At 43.6% G+C, this 19033-nt stretch overlaps 1 protein-coding gene across 1 annotated transcript in view; it reads left to right on the top strand.

Moving 5' to 3' along the window:
- The window catches only part of LOC144679081 (ankyrin repeat domain-containing protein 33B-like), a 47218-nt gene extending 33440 nt beyond the window's left edge, over nt 1-13778 (top strand). Inside the window, exons 3-4 of the mRNA XM_078539362.1 lie at nt 8069-8209; nt 12711-13778. Coding sequence (XP_078395488.1) covers nt 8069-8209; nt 12711-13561 — 992 coding nt within the window. The 3' untranslated portion in view covers nt 13562-13778. The remainder of the gene's footprint in view (nt 1-8068; nt 8210-12710) is intronic.
- Nucleotides 13779-19033: the final 5255 nt, after the last annotated feature.

Raw genomic sequence — 19033 nt, 5'->3', positions numbered from 1 at the left:
GGATAGAGAGAGAGAATGTGAGCAGGGAGAAGTGGGATAGAGAGAGAGAATGTGAGCAGGGAGGAAGGGGGATGGAGAGGGAGAATGTGAACAGGGAGAAGTGGGATAGAGAGGGAGAATGTATACAGGGGAGAAGTGGGATAGAGAGGGAGAATGTGAACAGGGAGAAGTGGGATAGAGAGGGAGAATGTATACAGGGGAGAAGCGGGATAGATAGGGAGAATGTGAGCAGGGAGAAGTGGGATAGAGAGGGAGAATGTGAGCAGGGAAGGAGTGGGATAGAGAGGGAGAATGTGAGCAGGGAGAAGTGGGATAGAGAGAGAGAATGTGAGCAGGGAGGAAGGGGGATGGAGTGAGAAGGTGAATAGGGAAGAAGCGGGACAGAGAGGGAGAATGTGAATAGGGAAGAAGTGGGATAGAGAGGGAGAATGTGTACAGGGGAGAAGTGGGATAGAGAGGGAGAATGTGAACAGGGAGAAGTGGGATAGAGAGGGAGAATGTGAGCAGGGAGAAGTGGGATAGAGAGGGAGAATGTGAGCAGGGAGAAGTGGGATAGAGAGGGAGAATGTGAGCAGGGAGAAGTGGGATAGAGAGGGAGAATGTGAACAGGGAGAAGTGGGATAGAGAGGGAGAATGTATACAGGGGAGAAGCGGGATAGATAGGGAGAATGTGAGCAGGGAGAAGTGGGATAGAGAGGGAGAATGTGAGCAGGGAAGGAGTGGGATAGAGAGGGAGAATGTGAGCAGGGAGAAGTGGGATAGAGAGAGAGAATGTGAGCAGGGAGGAAGGGGGATGGAGTGAGAAGGTGAATAGGGAAGAAGCGGGACAGAGAGGGAGAATGTGAATAGGGAAGAAGTGGGATAGAGAGGGAGAATGTGTACAGGGGAGAAGTGGGATAGAGAGGGAGAATGTGAACAGGGAGAAGTGGGATAGAGAGGGAGAATGTGAGCAGGGAGAAGTGGGATAGAGAGGGAGAATGTGAGCAGGGAGAAGTGGGATAGAGAGGGAGAATGTGAGCAGGGAGAAGTGGGATAGAGAGGGAGAATGTGAACAGGGAGAAGTGGGATAGAGAGGGAGAATGTATACAGGGGAGAAGCGGGATAGATAGGGAGAATGTGAGCAGGGAGAAGTGGGATAGAGAGGGAGAATGTGAGCAGGGAAGGAGTGGGATAGAGAGGGAGAATGTGAGCAGGGAGAAGTGGGATAGAGAGAGAGAATGTGAGCAGGGAGGAAGGGGGATGGAGTGAGAAGGTGAATAGGGAAGAAGCGGGACAGAGAGGGAGAATGTGAATAGGGAAGAAGTGGGATAGAGAGGGAGAATGTGTACAGGGGAGAAGTGGGATAGAGAGGGAGAATGTGAACAGGGAGAAGTGGGATAGAGAGGGAGAATGTGAGCAGGGAGAAGTGGGATAGAGAGGGAGAATGTGAGCAGGGAGAAGTGGGATAGAGAGGGAGAATGTGAGCAGGGAGAAGTGGGATAGAGAGGGAGAATGTGAGCAGGGAAAAGTGGGATAGAGAGGGAGAATGTGAACAGGGAGAAGTGGGATAGAGAGGAAGAATGTGAGCAGGGAGAAGCGGGTCAGAGAGAGAGAATGTGAACAGGGAGAAGTGGGATAGAGAGGGAGAATGTGAGCAGGCAGAAGTGGGATAGAGAGGGAGAATGTGAGCAGGGAAGAAGCGGGACAGAGAGAAAATGTGACCAGGGAGGAAACAAGATAGAGAGAGACAATGGGCAGAAACATCCCAGATTTGCACTAAGTACGGTAGTGGGTGGGGAATTGGACATTTTACTTGCCAGCCGCAATGGCAGCTTTTCATGCCGCATCATCCTAATCCTGCCTCATTAATCACATATTTTTGGGAAACACGCCATTTTAATGGTGGGGACTCCTATACTCCCGCCACACCGTCACCTCACCGCTTCATCACGCGGGGCGCCACATTTAAAGTGCAGCTGCACGCACACCTTTCAGTGTTTCCAGCACAGGACTGCTGCAAAGAGGACATGGCCCCGAAAGACAATGATGCTGCAGCCCCTAGTTTAGCGTTGTGTCCCTCGAGCGCCTTTTGGATGCTGTGGAGGCCCACAGTGATGTCCTCTACCACCACTCTGGCCGCAGTAGGGACAGCAACATTACCACTTTGGCTTGGGAGGTGATGGCAGTGGTGCTCAGTGCCACTGCTGCTCAGAAGAGTTTGGCCAGAAAGAGGATGAATGATTTCATCCTTGCCGACAGGATAAGGCAATCATCTCATCACTCTAAACTCACACACTCAAGCTCATCACACATTCACTGGCATCTCTCTCACTGCCAGCTCAAGGGACATCACCACTCACTCTCTCATGCACACCATCACATCTCCATCAGGCTTCAGCTGCCTCCTCAGCCCTCACCATCTTGAGGCCACTTGCACAGATCAACTTGTGCCCCCCCCACACACCCTGAGTTACCCTCCTTCCCTTAGTACAACTCTCGCCCTGCAGCCTCTTCCCTTGCCTGGGGTCACTTCTCCCCCTTCCCAAGCAAGCCCTAGCCTTGCAGCTGTTGAAAAGCCACCCCCGCCTTATTGCGGGTCTGGTAGGTAGAGGCCTGCCGTGAACCCCCCCAAAAGTGATGTGGTGCTGCCTGCAAAGTCTGGTGCTGATGCCTGCGAGTGCTGCCCGAAGCAAGGTAGGCAAACAAACCTTGAAGTCCCGAGTGAAGTGCAGCTCGCCCGGTGCGCGTTGCTTATGTACAGTTGTGAAACATGTCGGTGTGCTCGGATGATCCAGCATGGAGGGATGATTCCGGTGACCTGGGCTTATAATGATATGCAGATGTTTCTGAGGTTCCCGACATCCAACGGCGGGAAACATGGCCCGCCGCTGACGGGCAGAGCGGATTATTGCAAACTGGTTTTATGACAACGTGAAACCGATTTTTGAGCTTCTCGCCATATTGTCTGCTCACACCGCCAAACACGCCCAAAGTCAGTGGGCATGGAAAATACCCCCCAGTGTGAGCAGGAAGAAATGGGACAGAGAAAGAGAATGAAGGAGGAAGTGGGAGAGAGAGAATGCGAACAGGGAGGAATGCCTGCATATCTCCATGATTTGGGAGCCAGTGCTGCTTTGTAGTTGGTGATCTCTGACTGGTTGGTAAACTGTGACGAAGGTGGATAGACTATCACTGAGGTTGGTAGACTGTCACTGGAGTTGATAGGGTGCTGATGAGACCAATGGTATTGGCTGTTATGAGCAGGCCTAACAAAAGTGTTCCCGCCGTGACTGTCGCTTTGACAATATGGTTCTGGACCAATGACCATGAGCCTCTGGGACAAAGCAGTGGTTTCTGGTTCCTGATACCCTGTACAGGGCCGGAACTGGGGACTGAAGTGATACCTTGTTGGTGTCGAGTGATGATGGTAAAACTCTGTGCTCTGGATAATGGTAAAACTCTGTGCTCTGGATAATGTAGCCTTCGAGGATCAGCTTTAAATTTAGTTTAAATTGTCTGTTTGGTGGAGACAGGGAGCCACTGGCGAACCCCTTGAAATCTTCACATGGCGCCCAGAGGGGTCCCAAATCCAAGGCTGAGGACATCTGTACCAAGAGACAATGTAGAATACTGACTTCTGCAGCCAAAAAAACTACACTTTACTTGAATTATGTACCTTACATTTAACAAAACCCAAGTCGGTACAGCGTCAAATTTCAAAGGAAAGGAAAGACTTACATTTATATAGCAAGACATCCCAAAAACACTTAAGAATGAAGTACTTTTGAAATGGCAGTCACTGTTATAATGTAGGAGATGCAGTAGCCAACTTGTGCACAGCAAGGCTCCACAAACAGCAAAGTGGTAATGATCAGCTCATCTATTTTAAGTGTTAATTTTTTTTTTATTCATGGGCTGTGGGCGTCACTGGCTAGGCCAGCATTTATTGCCCATCCCTAATTGTTCAGAGGGCATTTAAGAATCAACCACATTTCTGTGGTTCATGGAGTCACATGTAGGCCAGACCAGGTAAGGACAGCCTCATTAGTGAGCTAGATGGGTTTTTACAAAAATCGACAATGGTGATTTTGTGGTCATCATTAGACTTTTAATTCCAGATTTTTATTGAATTCAAATTCCATCATCTGCTGTGGTAGAATTCAAATCCTGCGTTTCTGGATTACTAGTCCAGCGACAATACCACTACGCCATCCCCAGTTCCCCTGACCAATAAATATTGATCAGGACAATGGGGAGAACTCCCCTGCTCAAAATAGTGCCTTGAGATCTTTTACATCCACCTGAGAGAGTAGATGGGGGCTTCAGTTTAATGTTTCATCCAAAAGAGAGCAGCTTCAATAGTACAGCTTCCCTTTGTCCTGCACTGGAGTCTCAGCCTTGATTTTGTGCTCTAGTCTCTAGAAAGGCCAATCTTAATACCCCACACAAACCAATACAATTGTACTGAGCCTTCAGACAGGTCCATCCAGAGTGAGTTTGGACGCTTTCTGAAATGTGGCAGAATTTTCCAAGGAAATGATCCTCGAGCATACCTTGTGTCACTAGCGCTAATACTGCAGGGCCAGTGAACTGGTTGGAAACTGGATTTGATTGAATCAGCCTGGATATGACAGAGCAGGATCTTAATGATTCTGCTGATGTATCACCACATCCCCAACCCCCAAACGAGCTGTTGCAAATTGGTAAAGCTTTGCCACACTGGCGATTGCCCTTTGTTGAGTCATTAGTTGCTGAAACCCCTGTGTATAGAATTCATTAGTGGTGCTTTATCCATTCAAATATAATTTAAACATGCCATTGATTACAATTCAAATGGAATTTCAATTAACAGTTAGAAAATATATTGGAATATTCTGCAGCATAAATATTCCAAAGGCACCGCCTTTAGAGAAAGATATTATGAACTGTGGTACTCAATGGTAGAGTTAAAATTGTCAGCAGATCTGAGCTAAATGGTTGAACTGATGAAATGAACTGGCTAACTATTCGTGAGTTTTGGAATATGGGTGTCAGTAGCACTGCTGTAGCACCAGAGATAGGAGGGTTTAATTAACACGTAACAAGTTTACATGGGGAATTTCCACAATAAACGTGTACATGGGAATTTGTGATAGAAGTGTAAAAATCAGGACAGAATGAATGATTGAATCACCCTTGTCCAACTTTTCCCTGACTTCTAACCCCACTTAACACTCTATCTTGACTGTGCTTACACAATGTGACAAGAAGATTGACTAGTCTAGATAACCTCTTTTGAATTGTACATTAAACTGGATTTATGGTGCAAAAGCACCTTTGCTCTGTCACTGAGAATACAACACAAGGCCCCAGAACATGGTTACAGTACTCCTCGCTCTTTTTTATACAGGAGACACGCTCACTCTCACTTCGTCCCCTGGTTGATCCATTCACTCCTGACTTCTTACCCTCGGGAGCAATCTGGTAGCCCTCTATGCTTTTTCTACGAAAACAGAACCCACAAGGAACAGCTTGTCATGGCTCTATAATCCCTCGGGAGGGAAGGAAGGGAAAGACATTCCTGGGAATAGAAACCAGCCAACTGCTGAAGGACGGAAAATGATGACACTGCAGTGCCTATTTGCAGGATTAACATTATCCTTCAATCCAATGTCATCACCCCTACTGCTGTTGGTATTATCAGCACAATTGTCAGCTTCACATTCCTTCCCAGTTTTTACTGTCAGTTTACATAAAATCAAAGTGCCGAAAGGAAGGTGAATTTTTGTACGGTTAGCAGATAACCCATGAAGTTCTCGGTCGCAAAGCACTACAGTGAATAAAAGCAGCAAAAAAGCTGTTACCATTGAAATCAAAGTACTTGCGGTTTGCTAACCTCTTACCTATTACTTATGAAGAGGCAATAGCCCAATCATTTAGAACCATGACAGTAAGTACCCTCCCATAGCTAGTTTTATATGTTATAATGTATGATAGAATTTCAACATTCTCTCTACGATAATCTATCCACCCACCTATAGGTATCATGGAATCTTACAGTGCTGCAGGAGGCCAGTCAGCCCATCACGCTGTGTTGGCTCTTTGAAAGAGCTCATCCAATTGGTGCCACTCACCCGCACATTCCCGATAGCCCAGCACAATTTTTTTTACCTTTTCAAGACCACATCCAGTTCCCTTTTGAAAGTGACTGCTGACCTTGCTCCCACCAGCCATTTTGGCAGTGTGTTCAGGATCATAACAACAGGCTGTTTAAAAAAAAGACTCTCCTCACATCCCCTGGTTCTTTTGGCAATTCACTTAAAATATGTCTATTGCTATGTGTAAATCTACATATCTACAAAGGATTTACATTGATTTATAAGAAAGGATATAAAAATGTAGAGGCTCAACATAAAAACTGAAAAAGGGATAAATGTTTCTACTTGAACTGTGAAACACATGCCTGTTGCTTGGATTGTTTTCTATTATATGATGATGTGAGTACAACACAAGTCTCACTAGAACAGAGGAAAGCCTGGGCTCCCAAGGGCAGTGGGCAATGTGCAGTCATCAGGAAGGGGTACAGGTGGAGAATTTAATAGGGTAGCTTCACCCGCCGAGACAGATTATAGGAAATCAGAAACAAATTGTGATGGGCCTGAGTTATGGTCCAAATGATTTGACCAGACAAAAGAGTAAGTGAGCTGCCCCCTAATTGCAGACAGGTTTCACAATGTCAACATGACGTTGGGGTTTCCGATAGGGATGCAATTGGCAGAATGCGCTGGATGTTGCATCGGTTTTGCCATGGATAAATTACACCCAGGTTTCTGCAGGAACTCGTTAGTATTAAGTCCGAGTGTGACATCTTCCATGAATCAACACAGTTGAACAGCGTAATCGACTTATGGCTGATAGACTACATCCTCCAGCATCACAAAGAGCAGTGGAATTTCCAGGAACTATACCATTATTCATTTAAAGATCTTGGCCTTACTTTGTAATCGGCTTCAATTAATTGCTGGTCACGGCAGTCTTCAATTAACCAATTACTGCAACAGAGGACACAGCTACGTGGCTTCAATTGATGGCTGGTCACAGGTCCATAATTACCAAAGGCAGATCAACTGATGAGTTTAGACTAACATAACTGAATTTAAAGCAAGTTAAATTGCAGCAGCAGCAGGAAAAGAACCATACCTAGGTCAGGCTGCAAATGACTGCAACTATATGTCCCTTCAGGTCAGGTGATTAACACTGGATTCATATGACTTTGGGAGCCTCTGCGCTGAAGAACCTGGGTTTAATGTGATAAACCCTTCTGCTTGGGTGTAATTGGCAGAAGCTTGCCATGCCAACCTGTGGGTGTGGCAACTTAATGTGAATCAAATCTGAAATACAGACAACATTGTGCTCTGGATCTGTGCCCGTGAGGAACGGGGGAGATATTTTTCCACATTTTCGTTGATATTGGTGATAAAGTGGTAAACTGTAAAGTGGATTTTTTTCTCCTTCTACACTCGTGCTGATTTTCATTCACTCAAATTAGAAAATGGAGGAAGATACACTCTGTAAATTTTGCCTTTCCAAATTGAACTATGTATATGTCCCAGTGTCATGGTCTCAGGTGGGTGTAAAGAATTGCATGGCACTAATTTGATGAAGAGCAGGAGAGTTATCCCTGGTGCCCTGGCCAATAATTGTTCCTCAATCAACTTAGTGAAAACAAATGATCATGCCATTATCACCATTATCATGTTGCCCTTCATGAGACCTTGCTGAACAAATTAGCTGCTGTGATTCCTACGGTACAACAGGTACTTCACTTTGAAAAGTACTTTGTTGGCTGCAAAGTGCTTTAACACATCCTGTGTTTGTGAAAGTTCCATAAATGCATGTTCTTTCTTTCTCATAGTCAATGTTACGTAGCCATTCTCTGGTGGATTAAAATTTAGATCACAGAAGCAAATGAGTTCTATTGCAATCTACTGAAATGCTTTGCTTTTGCTGAAACATTTGTTTGTGCACACTGAGACCTACTTCCCTGTATGTGGCTGTTTCTGTGTGATTTGCAGTCTCTAAGCACTATTGCACCATACTTTTTTTGCAGGACACATTACGATCACAAATCACTTGCTGAATTATTTTCCCGGAATTGACATTGAGAGGAGAAACGTCCATGGGTTCACTCCGCTGATGAAAGCAAGCATGCAAGGGAAAACGGATTGTGTCAGAGCCCTGATGTTGGCGGGTAGGTACCTACGATTTCTTTGACGACTTATCTTGCCCTGTTCCCAGTATAATCCCTATTGAAGGTGGGAGGTCAAGTTAATCAGGCAGTTTACAAAGCATACGGGATCCTGGGCCTTATAAATAGGACAGTGTTTTTCAACCAGGGTTCCCCCGGTTCATGGAGCACCCTAATTTTCAGGCCATTTGAAAATTGTACTATGGCTTTCAATTTTTAAAGATATATTGTTCTTACATTTAATGAAAAATAATCATTAATTCATTCAATAGTGTTTTACTTAGTTTTCATTTTTGTTTTAGATATGTATATATATATACACACACACACACAGCAGGAGGGGAGGAAGGAGAGGGGGTTGGGGTTCCACAGAATTTCACAATATATTATAGGGCTCCTTAATGAAAAAAGGTTGAAAAACCACTGATAAAGAGCAGGAGAGTTATCCCTGGTGTCCTGGCCAATAATTGTTCCTCAATCAACTTGGTGAAAACAAATGATCATGCCATTATCACCATTATCATGTTGCCCTTCATGAGACCTTGCTGAACAAATTAGCTGCTGTGATTCCTACGGTACAACAGGTACTTCACTTTGAAAAGTACTTTGTTGGCTGCAAAGTGCTTTAACACATCCTGTGTTTGTGAAAGTTCCATAAATGCATGTTCTTTCTTTCTCATAGTCAATGTTACGAAACGCATCCCATCATTCTCTGGTGGATTAAAATTTAGATCACAGAAGCAAATGAGTTCTATTGCAATCTACTGAAATGCTTTGCTTTTGCTGAAACATTTGTTTGTGCACACTGAGACCTACTCCCTATAGGGGAATAGAGTACAAAAGGAATAAGTTATGCTAAACCTTTTTTTTTCCAATGAATTCCATGCCCGCTGTTGGTGATGTTCTATTGAGACCTTCTGTAACATAGTAACAATACAGTATAATACATAGAGTTGATCCCTTGTCTACGCTGAGGTAATAAGGGAATGGGCTTTGACTGCTTTTTGAGCCATGTTACTATTAAACTAAATAAGTAGAGCGTAGGGCTAAGAATTTAAGTTCTATTGGTTGCACAATTTGTAACAAATTGGTTAATTTTACATTGAGTGTTGTGTTAAATTCTGGGCACCACACTTTAGGAACATAGGAAATAGGAGCTGCAGTAGGTCAATCAGCCCCTCGAGCCTGCTCCGCCATCTCCACCATTCAACTAGATCATGGCTGATCTTCTACCACAATGTCATTTTCCTACACTATCCCCATCTCCCTTGATATTTTTTAATATCTAGAAATCTACCTCTGTCTTGAAAATACTCAATGACGGATGTCAAGACCTTGGAGGGAATGCAGAGAGGATCCTAGACTAGTACTAGTGACGAGGAACTTCAGTTGTGGAGGGATCAGAGAAGTTGGGATTGTTGTCTTTAGAGCAAAGGTTAAGGAGGGAATTAATGGAGGTGTTCAAAATCCTGAAAGGTTTTGATAGAGTAAGAAATTGTTTCCACAAGTGGGACGATCAGTAACTAGAGGACACAGATTTAAAATAATTGATAAAAGAACCAAGGAGGTAAGGGGAATTTTTTTATGCAGTCATTTATGATCTGGAATGCAATGCCTGAAACTAAGATGGAAATTTATTCAGTAGTAGCTTTCAAAAGACAATTGGATACATACTTGAAAAGGAAGAATTTGCAGGGCAATGGGGAAAGAGCAGGGGAGTGGGGTTCATTTCTAAAACCAGGTAGCTGCATAATGACACAAATTGCTACCTTCTCTGCTCTATGATTCTAATCCCAGGTGCCAGGCAGGTACCATATAATCCTCTGCAGTATTTTAGCATGGATAATGTCTGTAAGGTGTGAGCTGACAGAGGCATTAAATGAGCAACAGCACGTGAAGCTCCCAGTAGAACAGCTCCCTCTGGCATGGTTCTCGAACCTTCAATCTCAGTTTAGTTTTTGGACCACAAAAAAGCCGTTCATTGGCATAAATTTCAAACAAACAATCACATCAGCTTGCAGAGTGATGTGCCAAAGCAGCTTTGAAATTCTGGTGTATGGCAATACACGGTAATTTCACTTGAAACAGGTACTTCTCAGCTGGGTGCTGTGTTAGAGGGGGTATCAATTATTTTTCCTTCTTTCCTTCTCCAATGAAAGTTCCTTAACCTTAGGTCTGGCCACTCCTTACAATAGCATAGCCAAAATCTGTGGAGGGAGATACTTAAGACTCATGCCCTACCATTGTAGTTGAGCAAGAAACTGGTGTTCAACACATTGCACTACCTCATAGGTGGCACTGCTAATGAATTTTGCGAAGGGATCATTAATTTCCAATGGCTTCACCTTGAGTTCAGAGATTTGTACAGGCCAATTAGGTAGTTAGCCATTGTCCACAAGGCACCATAGGCATCTCAGTAGTTATGCATCTTGAGGGGCTGTATAACTGCTTCATGTCAAGCATAGGACAAGGTAAGGAGGCAGGCTTCCATGAACTACCACAGCCAATATGGGGATTGAACCTGTACCATGGGCATCATTCTGCACTATACACTAGCAATCTAGCCAACTGAGCTAACTGACTCCCACATAGGCCAATTTGAAAGGAAAATATTATGCTGTGTTAATGTGTTACAGAAGGCCTCAATAGAACAACAGCAGTAGGCATGGAATTTAATAGAAAATGAATATTTAGCCACTGACCAAAAAGTTTTAAAAAAATCATTTTGGAAATATTGGAGTTGCTGAAAAGGCTGACATTTATTGCCCATCCCTAGTTGCCCTTGAGAAGGTGTTGGTGATAATCTATCTTCTTAAACCATGTGGTGAAGGTGCTCCCACAATTCTGTTAGGTAGGGAGTTCCAGGATGTTGACCCAGCGACCCACTGATAGATAATGTCCTTTTAGCACATCAATGTCAGTAGGCAACCTGGTTTCTGATCTAGGCTGGGCTGCCAAGCTGAAAATGAATTGTTACAGAACCAGCACAGAAAGCGACTGCTCGGTCCATGGATGTGAAATGAGTTTGGGCAGCTCAGTTACGTAGGGATGGAAATTCGAGTGGGCCTGAACTAATGATGGTTGGACAATGAGCTGGACTGACGCTTGGGTTCACACTGCTGCTCTGTCACTTCATTTATCGAACTCCACCAGTCCCAATCAGTAACAGCAATATCATCTTTTCTCGCAGTACAAGTGGAATATCCCACAGAATTTTGTGCATGGTTTATTTAGTCATGATCTGAGTTACTGATCAGGGACCAAAACTTTGCCTCCTATTAAACAAGCAAATTTGGTTAGTTTACACTACTAATTTTTTTTCTCAGAAACTCTAAGGTCAGTTTCCATTCTCCCAGGTGACCTTGTTTAGAGAAATCCTATTGATTTTTTAGGACCTTCCATTGACTCCTGCTAGAATGAGGATCATTAAGTTCAATCTGGGCAAATTGCTTTGATTGTAGTATTAGGCTGCATTCTGGTGTTGTGGCATCTAGGTCAATTGTAAGAGGACCTGGCCATAGGAATATAAGACTTAGGAGCAGGATCAGGCCACTCGGCCCTTCAAGCTTGCTCTGCATTCGATAAGATCATCGCTGATCTGATTGTGGTCCCAACTCCACCCTCCCCCATAACCCTTGACTCCCTTGTCTATTAATATTCTATCTAGCTCAGCCTTGAATAAATTCAATGACACAGTCTAGACTGTTTTCTGGGGAAGAGAATTCCAAAGACTAACAACCCTCTGAGAGAAAAAAAATGTCCTCATCTCTGTCTTAAAAGGGAGACCTCTTATTTTTAAACTGTGTCCTATAGCCCGTGTCCCCCCACCGCACACACCCCACCCCCCCCACCACACAAGAGGAAACATCCTCCCAGTATCCACCCTTTCAAGTCCCCTCAAGGTTTTACATGTTCCAATAAGATCACCTCTCATTCTTCTAAACTCCAATCGGTCTAGGCCCAACCTGTTCAACCTTCCTTCATAAGATCAGCCCTTCATCCCTGGAATGAGTCAAGTGAACCTTCTCTGAACTGCTTCTAATGCAATTATATCTTTTTAAAATGAGACCAAAACTGTACATGGTATTCAAGATATGGTCTCACCAAGGCCCTGAACAGCAGCAGTAAAACTTCCCTCCTTCTCTATTCCAATCCCCTTGCAAAAAACACCAACATTCCATTTACCTTCCTAATCATACGCTGTACCTGCATACTAGCTTCTTTTGATGTACCAGGACATCCAGATGCCTTTGTACCACTGAATTTTGCAATCTTTCTCCATTTAAGTAGTAAACTGCTTTTCAATTCTTCCTGCCAAAGTGGACAATTTCACATTTTCCATTACACATCACTGAGCCAAGCCTGACACTTAATTCTAGATACTAACTAATTACAGATGGACTTCCTTCTGTGAGATAGACTTTATTTTAGGTAATGTTAGGTAATGATGTTAAATTCCAAAAGTAGAAGAAATACATTATATTCATATATGTTTTCTCTCTAGGTGCAGATATTAATGCCAGGGATTCCGGAAGGGGTTTTACCCCAGAACAGTGGGCACAGTTTACAGGGCGGTATGGAACCATCTTTCTTATGCGTAAACTCCTGGCCAGCCCTTGTCCTGTCCAATTCAGTGACAGGTATAAGCCTGAGTGGCCAAAATTGAAAGAACTCGTAGCCAAAGCCAATGAGCCCAAGAGCTGTTTGGAAAAAATCTGTGAGAGTATCACGTCAGCCTTGACCATCAACTTTCCTCGTGATCCAGAAGAAGATGGGCCCCTTGACCACATGGTCAGGATGACCACCGCAATTTGCAGCCCTTTTGTTGCCACTGGATGCAGGACAGTTTGCCCGAGCGACCCCCCTTGTGTGGGAGAGAGGAGGTTCACGGTGCAGGAGATCCTGAGGAAGCAGAAGTCTCAGGAAGTGAAAGCTCCAGTCAAGAATTATACTAAACACCAAAAATTATTTCAGAACTCTCAGCTTGTCGTGGTCTCAAAAAGGAAAGAAAGGAGAGCCAGCTTGCCACCGCTAACTTCTCTCTCCAAACACACGACCGGCGCTTCCTCCAGGAGGGGTAGCCTGATACCCTTGAGCTTGATGAAGTTCAGCAGTGTGCAACCTGGAATCGTGGTGCCCAAGGTGCGTGTGTTCAAAGCACCCACCCCTACCTATGAGCCTGAGAGAGTGCGGCGAAAGAGCAGTGTGAAGGGCGGAAACTTCCTGGAACTACCCCAGTGGAGGTACAAGGAACTGAAAGAGGAGAGAAAGAAAGCAGAGGAAGAAGAGAAGAGAAAAGCTGAAGAAGCTGAGAGAGAGAGAGCAGAGAAATTGGCAGCGAAAAGAAAGTCATAATGTCAAAAAGACCTCTTAAAATGAAAAGTAGATCAAAACAAAGAAATTGTAATCTTGCGCTTCTGATTGATTCCTCTGATCAATAGGAAGAATTATTAACTGCGAGGAGAAGGCTATGAGTTGTGAATGACTCTTCCTACATTTGGAGCTTCTGGGATATCAGTGTTAAGCAGTTGAATGTAGTGAATAATTTGTGGTATGCTGTGGGGAATATGATTTTAGTCACAGGAAATGGTAAGCTGTTTCCTGTTCACTTTCCTAAAATTACATGTTCTGAAATCTTCAGTTCACTTAATACAATCAGCCCTTATAGCATCAAGAGGCAAAATAAATTAGGCCTCTTAATATAACCTGACAATTTTAAAACTGCTCAGCACATAAGTCTGCAAATTGTCAAAGACTTTAATGCGCCATATGGACTATTTGGTCTTCAGTTTAATAAGCTGGGTGTCACAGTATCAGTGACTGCACAGATGAAGCACCCTGCTTATTTTCTTTCATCACCCAACAAACACACTGATCAGTCTGGCCATTGCATCCTACACTTTTAATAGATTTAATTGGTTGATTGGTCTGAACAGTCTGGCACGTCAACAGGAATTCAATTCAGTCCATTAAATTAAATTGTACAGTGCACCAGTGCTGCAACTACATTGGATGACCAACCACTGATATGTTCACTTAATGCCCCAGAATAGAGTGGAATCTGTTGTTATTTGATTGTCCTTCCAAAACAAACTACAAATGGATATTGATCCCAGGGCAGGGAATTTGTTTTGACGGTGACTGTACTGGCCACATGGCCACAACTTGTTTGAAGGACAGGATCGTTCATTAGGTAGTGAACTGGTGGATGATGTCGAGACATTTCTGAAGTTGGGAGAATGGGATTGAATGGCTGTAAGAAAACCAGCTACTAGTAGCAGAATCAAAGAATTTTCCTCGCTGACATGTATGTTCTAAAGAAAACACTTTGTAATATGGGAAGAATTTTTAATTTTGAGAGAAATCTACCTCTTTGATTAAGCTTTAAGTCATATCCTCCTGCTGTCTCTCACAAGTTGCTGTTGAAGTCGAATTCTTCATTCACGCAATACAGTCACTGTGCTTGGTTCACACAACGCTTGGTTCACACAACAAAAGGGCAGCTTGGGAGAATTTGGAGTACTTGCTTATCCTTATCTATTCCAGGGCAGAGACAATGTCCACACAATGGAAATGGGTTCATTCAGGAGTGAGAGTTTTATGTGCATCATTTTCAGTACACTCTCAGTTGTCTATTGGACAGAGCAATGTGTGACCATTTATTTGTTTGAAAAGATCTGTATGGGATGTAACTAATCAGCATTTTTTTTCTCCAGATAAACATTTTTTAAAAATGTGCAATAAATCTGAAAACTGAGCAAATGTCCAAGCTCACACCAACGACTGGAAAGAGGTGCAATCTGAGACGATAGAAACTCCCGTGTCCGTTGTAGTGGGCCCCTTCAATCTTTCAGAGAGAAAATGGGGGTCATATAATAAATCTTTAGAGCCATTTATAAATTTAAACTTTCATTGAGAGCCAGAAATCCAAGTAGAGTCCAACTAACGGTCCCACAAAAGATTATGAGCCAGGTGTCTGAATCAGCACTTCCCCACTCAATGGCCTGCTGACTCTGCTTGCGCTCCTCGGATTACCTCTGAAGGGGTGAGGAACAGAAGATCACACTAAATCCCACCTCCTGAATCCGCTATATAGCCAGTCAGGTTGAGGGGCCTGAGCAGCAAGTCAGCCAGAGTTTATAGCAGGGGAAGGAGTTCAGCCAAAAGTGGTCCTTGGGGCCATATGCATATTGTCAGATTTTCAGGGTGTGCCATTTATCCCCTTTTCCTTCACATCGATGAGATGTAGAGCTAAAGAACGTGCAACATTATGCAATATAAGATAATCGCACAAACTCAGGAAAACAAAGCCCTAAGCTTTATATACAGAATAAGCCTGTGACATCATTCCTGTTTTTCACATGCTCCACTTTTTTTCCCCTGAATTTCATGAAAGGAACCAAACTGACTGTATTTAATCAGACTTGAAGCTCTTTAACATCATCCTCAAAGTACTACTGTTGCCCATATTGGAAAAGGTCAATATGGACATTTTATATGGGGGACTGGTGACAGGCAGGCAGGCTTTGCAGTTCAGCAAGAGAAAAGGTATTATATCATTGCCAACTGTTCTCACTTTTCTACAAGTTGATACATTTGGATAATTTAACACTTGGATTGTCCGAATCAATTGAAATATTTTCTTGTTCAAAAGGCTCATTATTGGTCTACAGCTCCTTTGAGACACCTGGCTCAGTTTAGAAACACCTAAGGCAGTTTTCAGTAGCTACACATAAGAGCATCAACATGCCATAATATGTTTTCATTAACATGGGAGTCATAGAGGTTGTACAATGGCAGCACTAGATCAGGTCACCCAAGGATATGCTCCTTGATGGTGGCAGCTTCGCAGCCTACACAGCAGGGAATCAATTTCTTATTGGTATCATTGTACAGCTAGCATTATCAGTGGGATTACACTAATTATATTCCAGGTAGGAAATCACTTGGTGCTGTTCATGTGCTTCCAGTTGATTTAGATAAGAGCTTTAGTAAAACGTAGCCAGTCCCAGGTCCACAAAACAATCATGTCTGCCTGTAGCGTGAAATTGAGAGATTACAAATATTGATTATCCCAAGATACCACTCTGTCATTGTCCCGGCCGTGGGTCAGTTGGAAGCACATTTGCCTGCGCATCACAAGGTTTTGGGTTCAAGTCTCATCAGGGCATGAACAAAATTTGAGGCTGACATTCCAGTGCAGTACTGAGGGAGCACTGCATTGTTGGTAGTGCCTTATTTCAGGTGAGGCGTATCTGTCTGTTTGGGTGGATGCAAAAGATCTCATGGAAGAGTAAGGGAGATATCCCCAGTGTCCTGGCCAACATTTATCCCTCAATCAAGGTCACACAAAAAAATATAGCCATTGTTACATTGCGCTGTGTGTGAGTTTGCTGAATGCAAATTGGTTGCCATTATAACAGTGACTACACTTATAAAGTAGTTCATTGGCTATTAAGTGTTTTGAGATATCCGGTAGTTAAATCGCACAGGGCACCATTGGTAGTCTGTTCTTGGTTGTGAATTGTATGCCCTCTGGGTCCATGTCACAAACTATCCCAACTGTTTTGAGGCAAAATACAGTTTTACAGGTTTGAGATGAGGCTAATTCAAAAACCCAAGGGAAAGTGCTTAAAGCACTGTACAGTTTACACCCCTGGGCTATAATTAATGATTTACTAAAGGTTTCTAGCTGTACTACTAGTCATACCAGAGTACCCATCTGCATCTTCTCATGATAATGGTCCTTACCATGTGCACCCGAATCATGTGTCCTCTCAAATCTTATCTAGCCCCCTCCCCCTCAAGAAATAGCCACAAATCCTAATTGAAACAGTAAATTCGGGGGGGAAATTGGCTGCAACATTCACCCAATAAAAGAAATGTCATTACTTGGGAATCATTTGCTTTGGAAAAGTATTGTCCCAGAAATAACCTTGGCATGTGTCCTCCATTTTATTGGCAGCAGCTAACTCCAACTGACCTACAGCCAACTAAGCGCTCTTTTCATTCAGTGATGTAGCACGTTTTAGCCCTAGGGTGGAACATATTTAACAATATAAGGCAGGGCACTCAGGGATGAGACAGTGCGCACCAGCAATGGCACACAGGATGCTTTTGCACAGGATTCTGCTGTCTTTATTGCTAGTTTGCCAATTAGCAATAATTAAAAAATATATGGTCTCACCTTTTCCCCTTGTAATGTTTTATTAGAGGGGAATAAGCTAAGGTGTCATCATTATTGAAAATGTAAACAGTCCTACACTGTGTCAGAGTACGATGTTTATATGCAACTTTTTTTTTAAAATGTGCAATACCAAGCTATTTTTTATAAATCAGTTATAATACTACTTAGGTCTCATTTGAAAATAATTTTACAGATTTGTTGAATTGGCATGGGATGTGTCAGTTTGAATGTTACCAAGGTTGATCCTTGTTGGAAAAAAAATACTAAGTATGACAATGATTATATGCACTTGCAAAAATGCATCAAATATTGAATGTCATAAATGAAAGGTTGAAACTTACACTATAATCAATTTTAAAAACATTATGTTTTTGCAAAAAAAATAATAAACCCGACTGAAATTACAGACTATTCTCATTTTATCACAGAGATATTCTTTTTCAGCACATTCAGGGTCCCAATGGATTTCCTTTGCAGCTGATCAGGTATATAACAGCCAGCAATTTGTGTCAGTTTTAAATCTTTTAGGAACATCTGACAATGAATTTCAGTCTGTCTCAGCCCACGCTTGGGCTATGTGACTAGACAAACTGAACTGTAAATTCATTTCTCATCTCTACTCAAGGATTACCACTTATTGACCAAAAAGGGAACCACAGAGCTATCTGGAATGCTTTATCCTACAGGACTATTCATTGTTTAAATAGAAAACAAATTCTGTACAAGGTGCAACAAAAACAGAAAAACGCTGGAAATTCTCAGCAGGTCAGGCAGCATCTGTAGAGAGACAGAGAGAAACAGAGTTAAAAGGCAGGATTCTCCTACAGGCTTTGATACCCAATGGGGGTCCGAATCCCACACTTGGTGGCAGCAAAACCGGTGGCGCAATCTTCCGGGAGGTCGTCTTCTAATTGGCTGCCTCCTTGCTTGTCATCCCATTGAGGACAGCACACGGGTTCCTGATGCTGCCAACTCAGAGGCCTGGCAGCTGTGGAGCCTCGGGAGCCCCTTCAGGAAAGTGGGTGCCGCTGAGATAGGTCATCAATGGTGAGGTGCCCTCATTGGTCCACAAAAGGGCTACAATCTTCAATGTAGCCAGTCGGGACTTGGGGTGGGGAGGAAACCCATTCACAGGACTGTACGCAGCCTCAATTGCGGCCTTTCATCCACAAAGCCCCGCTGTGGGACATGGATCCTCCATCTCCAATGGTTCCCCCAAGCCATCTCCAATGAGCTAGCAGCCTCTGCAAGCAGCCGGAGCTACTCTGCTGATGGTAAAGTTCCAGCAACGCTGCAAAATCATCCCTCACCAGGGCCTTAACCACACTCATTGGCTGTCCGCCTCCATTACTAGACTGACCTTAGGAAAGCCGCTTGCCAGCAGGAATGTACGGGGGAGCCATCCCAACATGGCTCCCCCTTAATTTCCTGGCCTTCCCACCCCAAACCTTCTTCCGTAGGCCCTGGAAAATCCTGTCCAATAATTCTGTTCATTGACCTTTCTTCAGAATTAGAAGTTAAAGATGTAACAGTTTTTAACCAAGTCAAGAGACAGAATTGGGGTGGTGTGGGGGAAGGGGGGGGGGGGGGCGGAGTGTGTGGTGGAGTGGTGGTGGTGGGAAGATAGCTTTAAAGAACAA

The sequence above is a fragment of the Cetorhinus maximus genome, chromosome 3 (genome assembly GCF_964194155.1).
Source record: "Cetorhinus maximus chromosome 3, sCetMax3.hap1.1, whole genome shotgun sequence".
In the NCBI taxonomy this organism is placed as follows: domain Eukaryota; kingdom Metazoa; phylum Chordata; class Chondrichthyes; order Lamniformes; family Cetorhinidae; genus Cetorhinus; species Cetorhinus maximus.
Note: the sequence above shows the minus strand (reverse complement) of the source record. Positions and strands in the feature narration are given on the sequence as shown.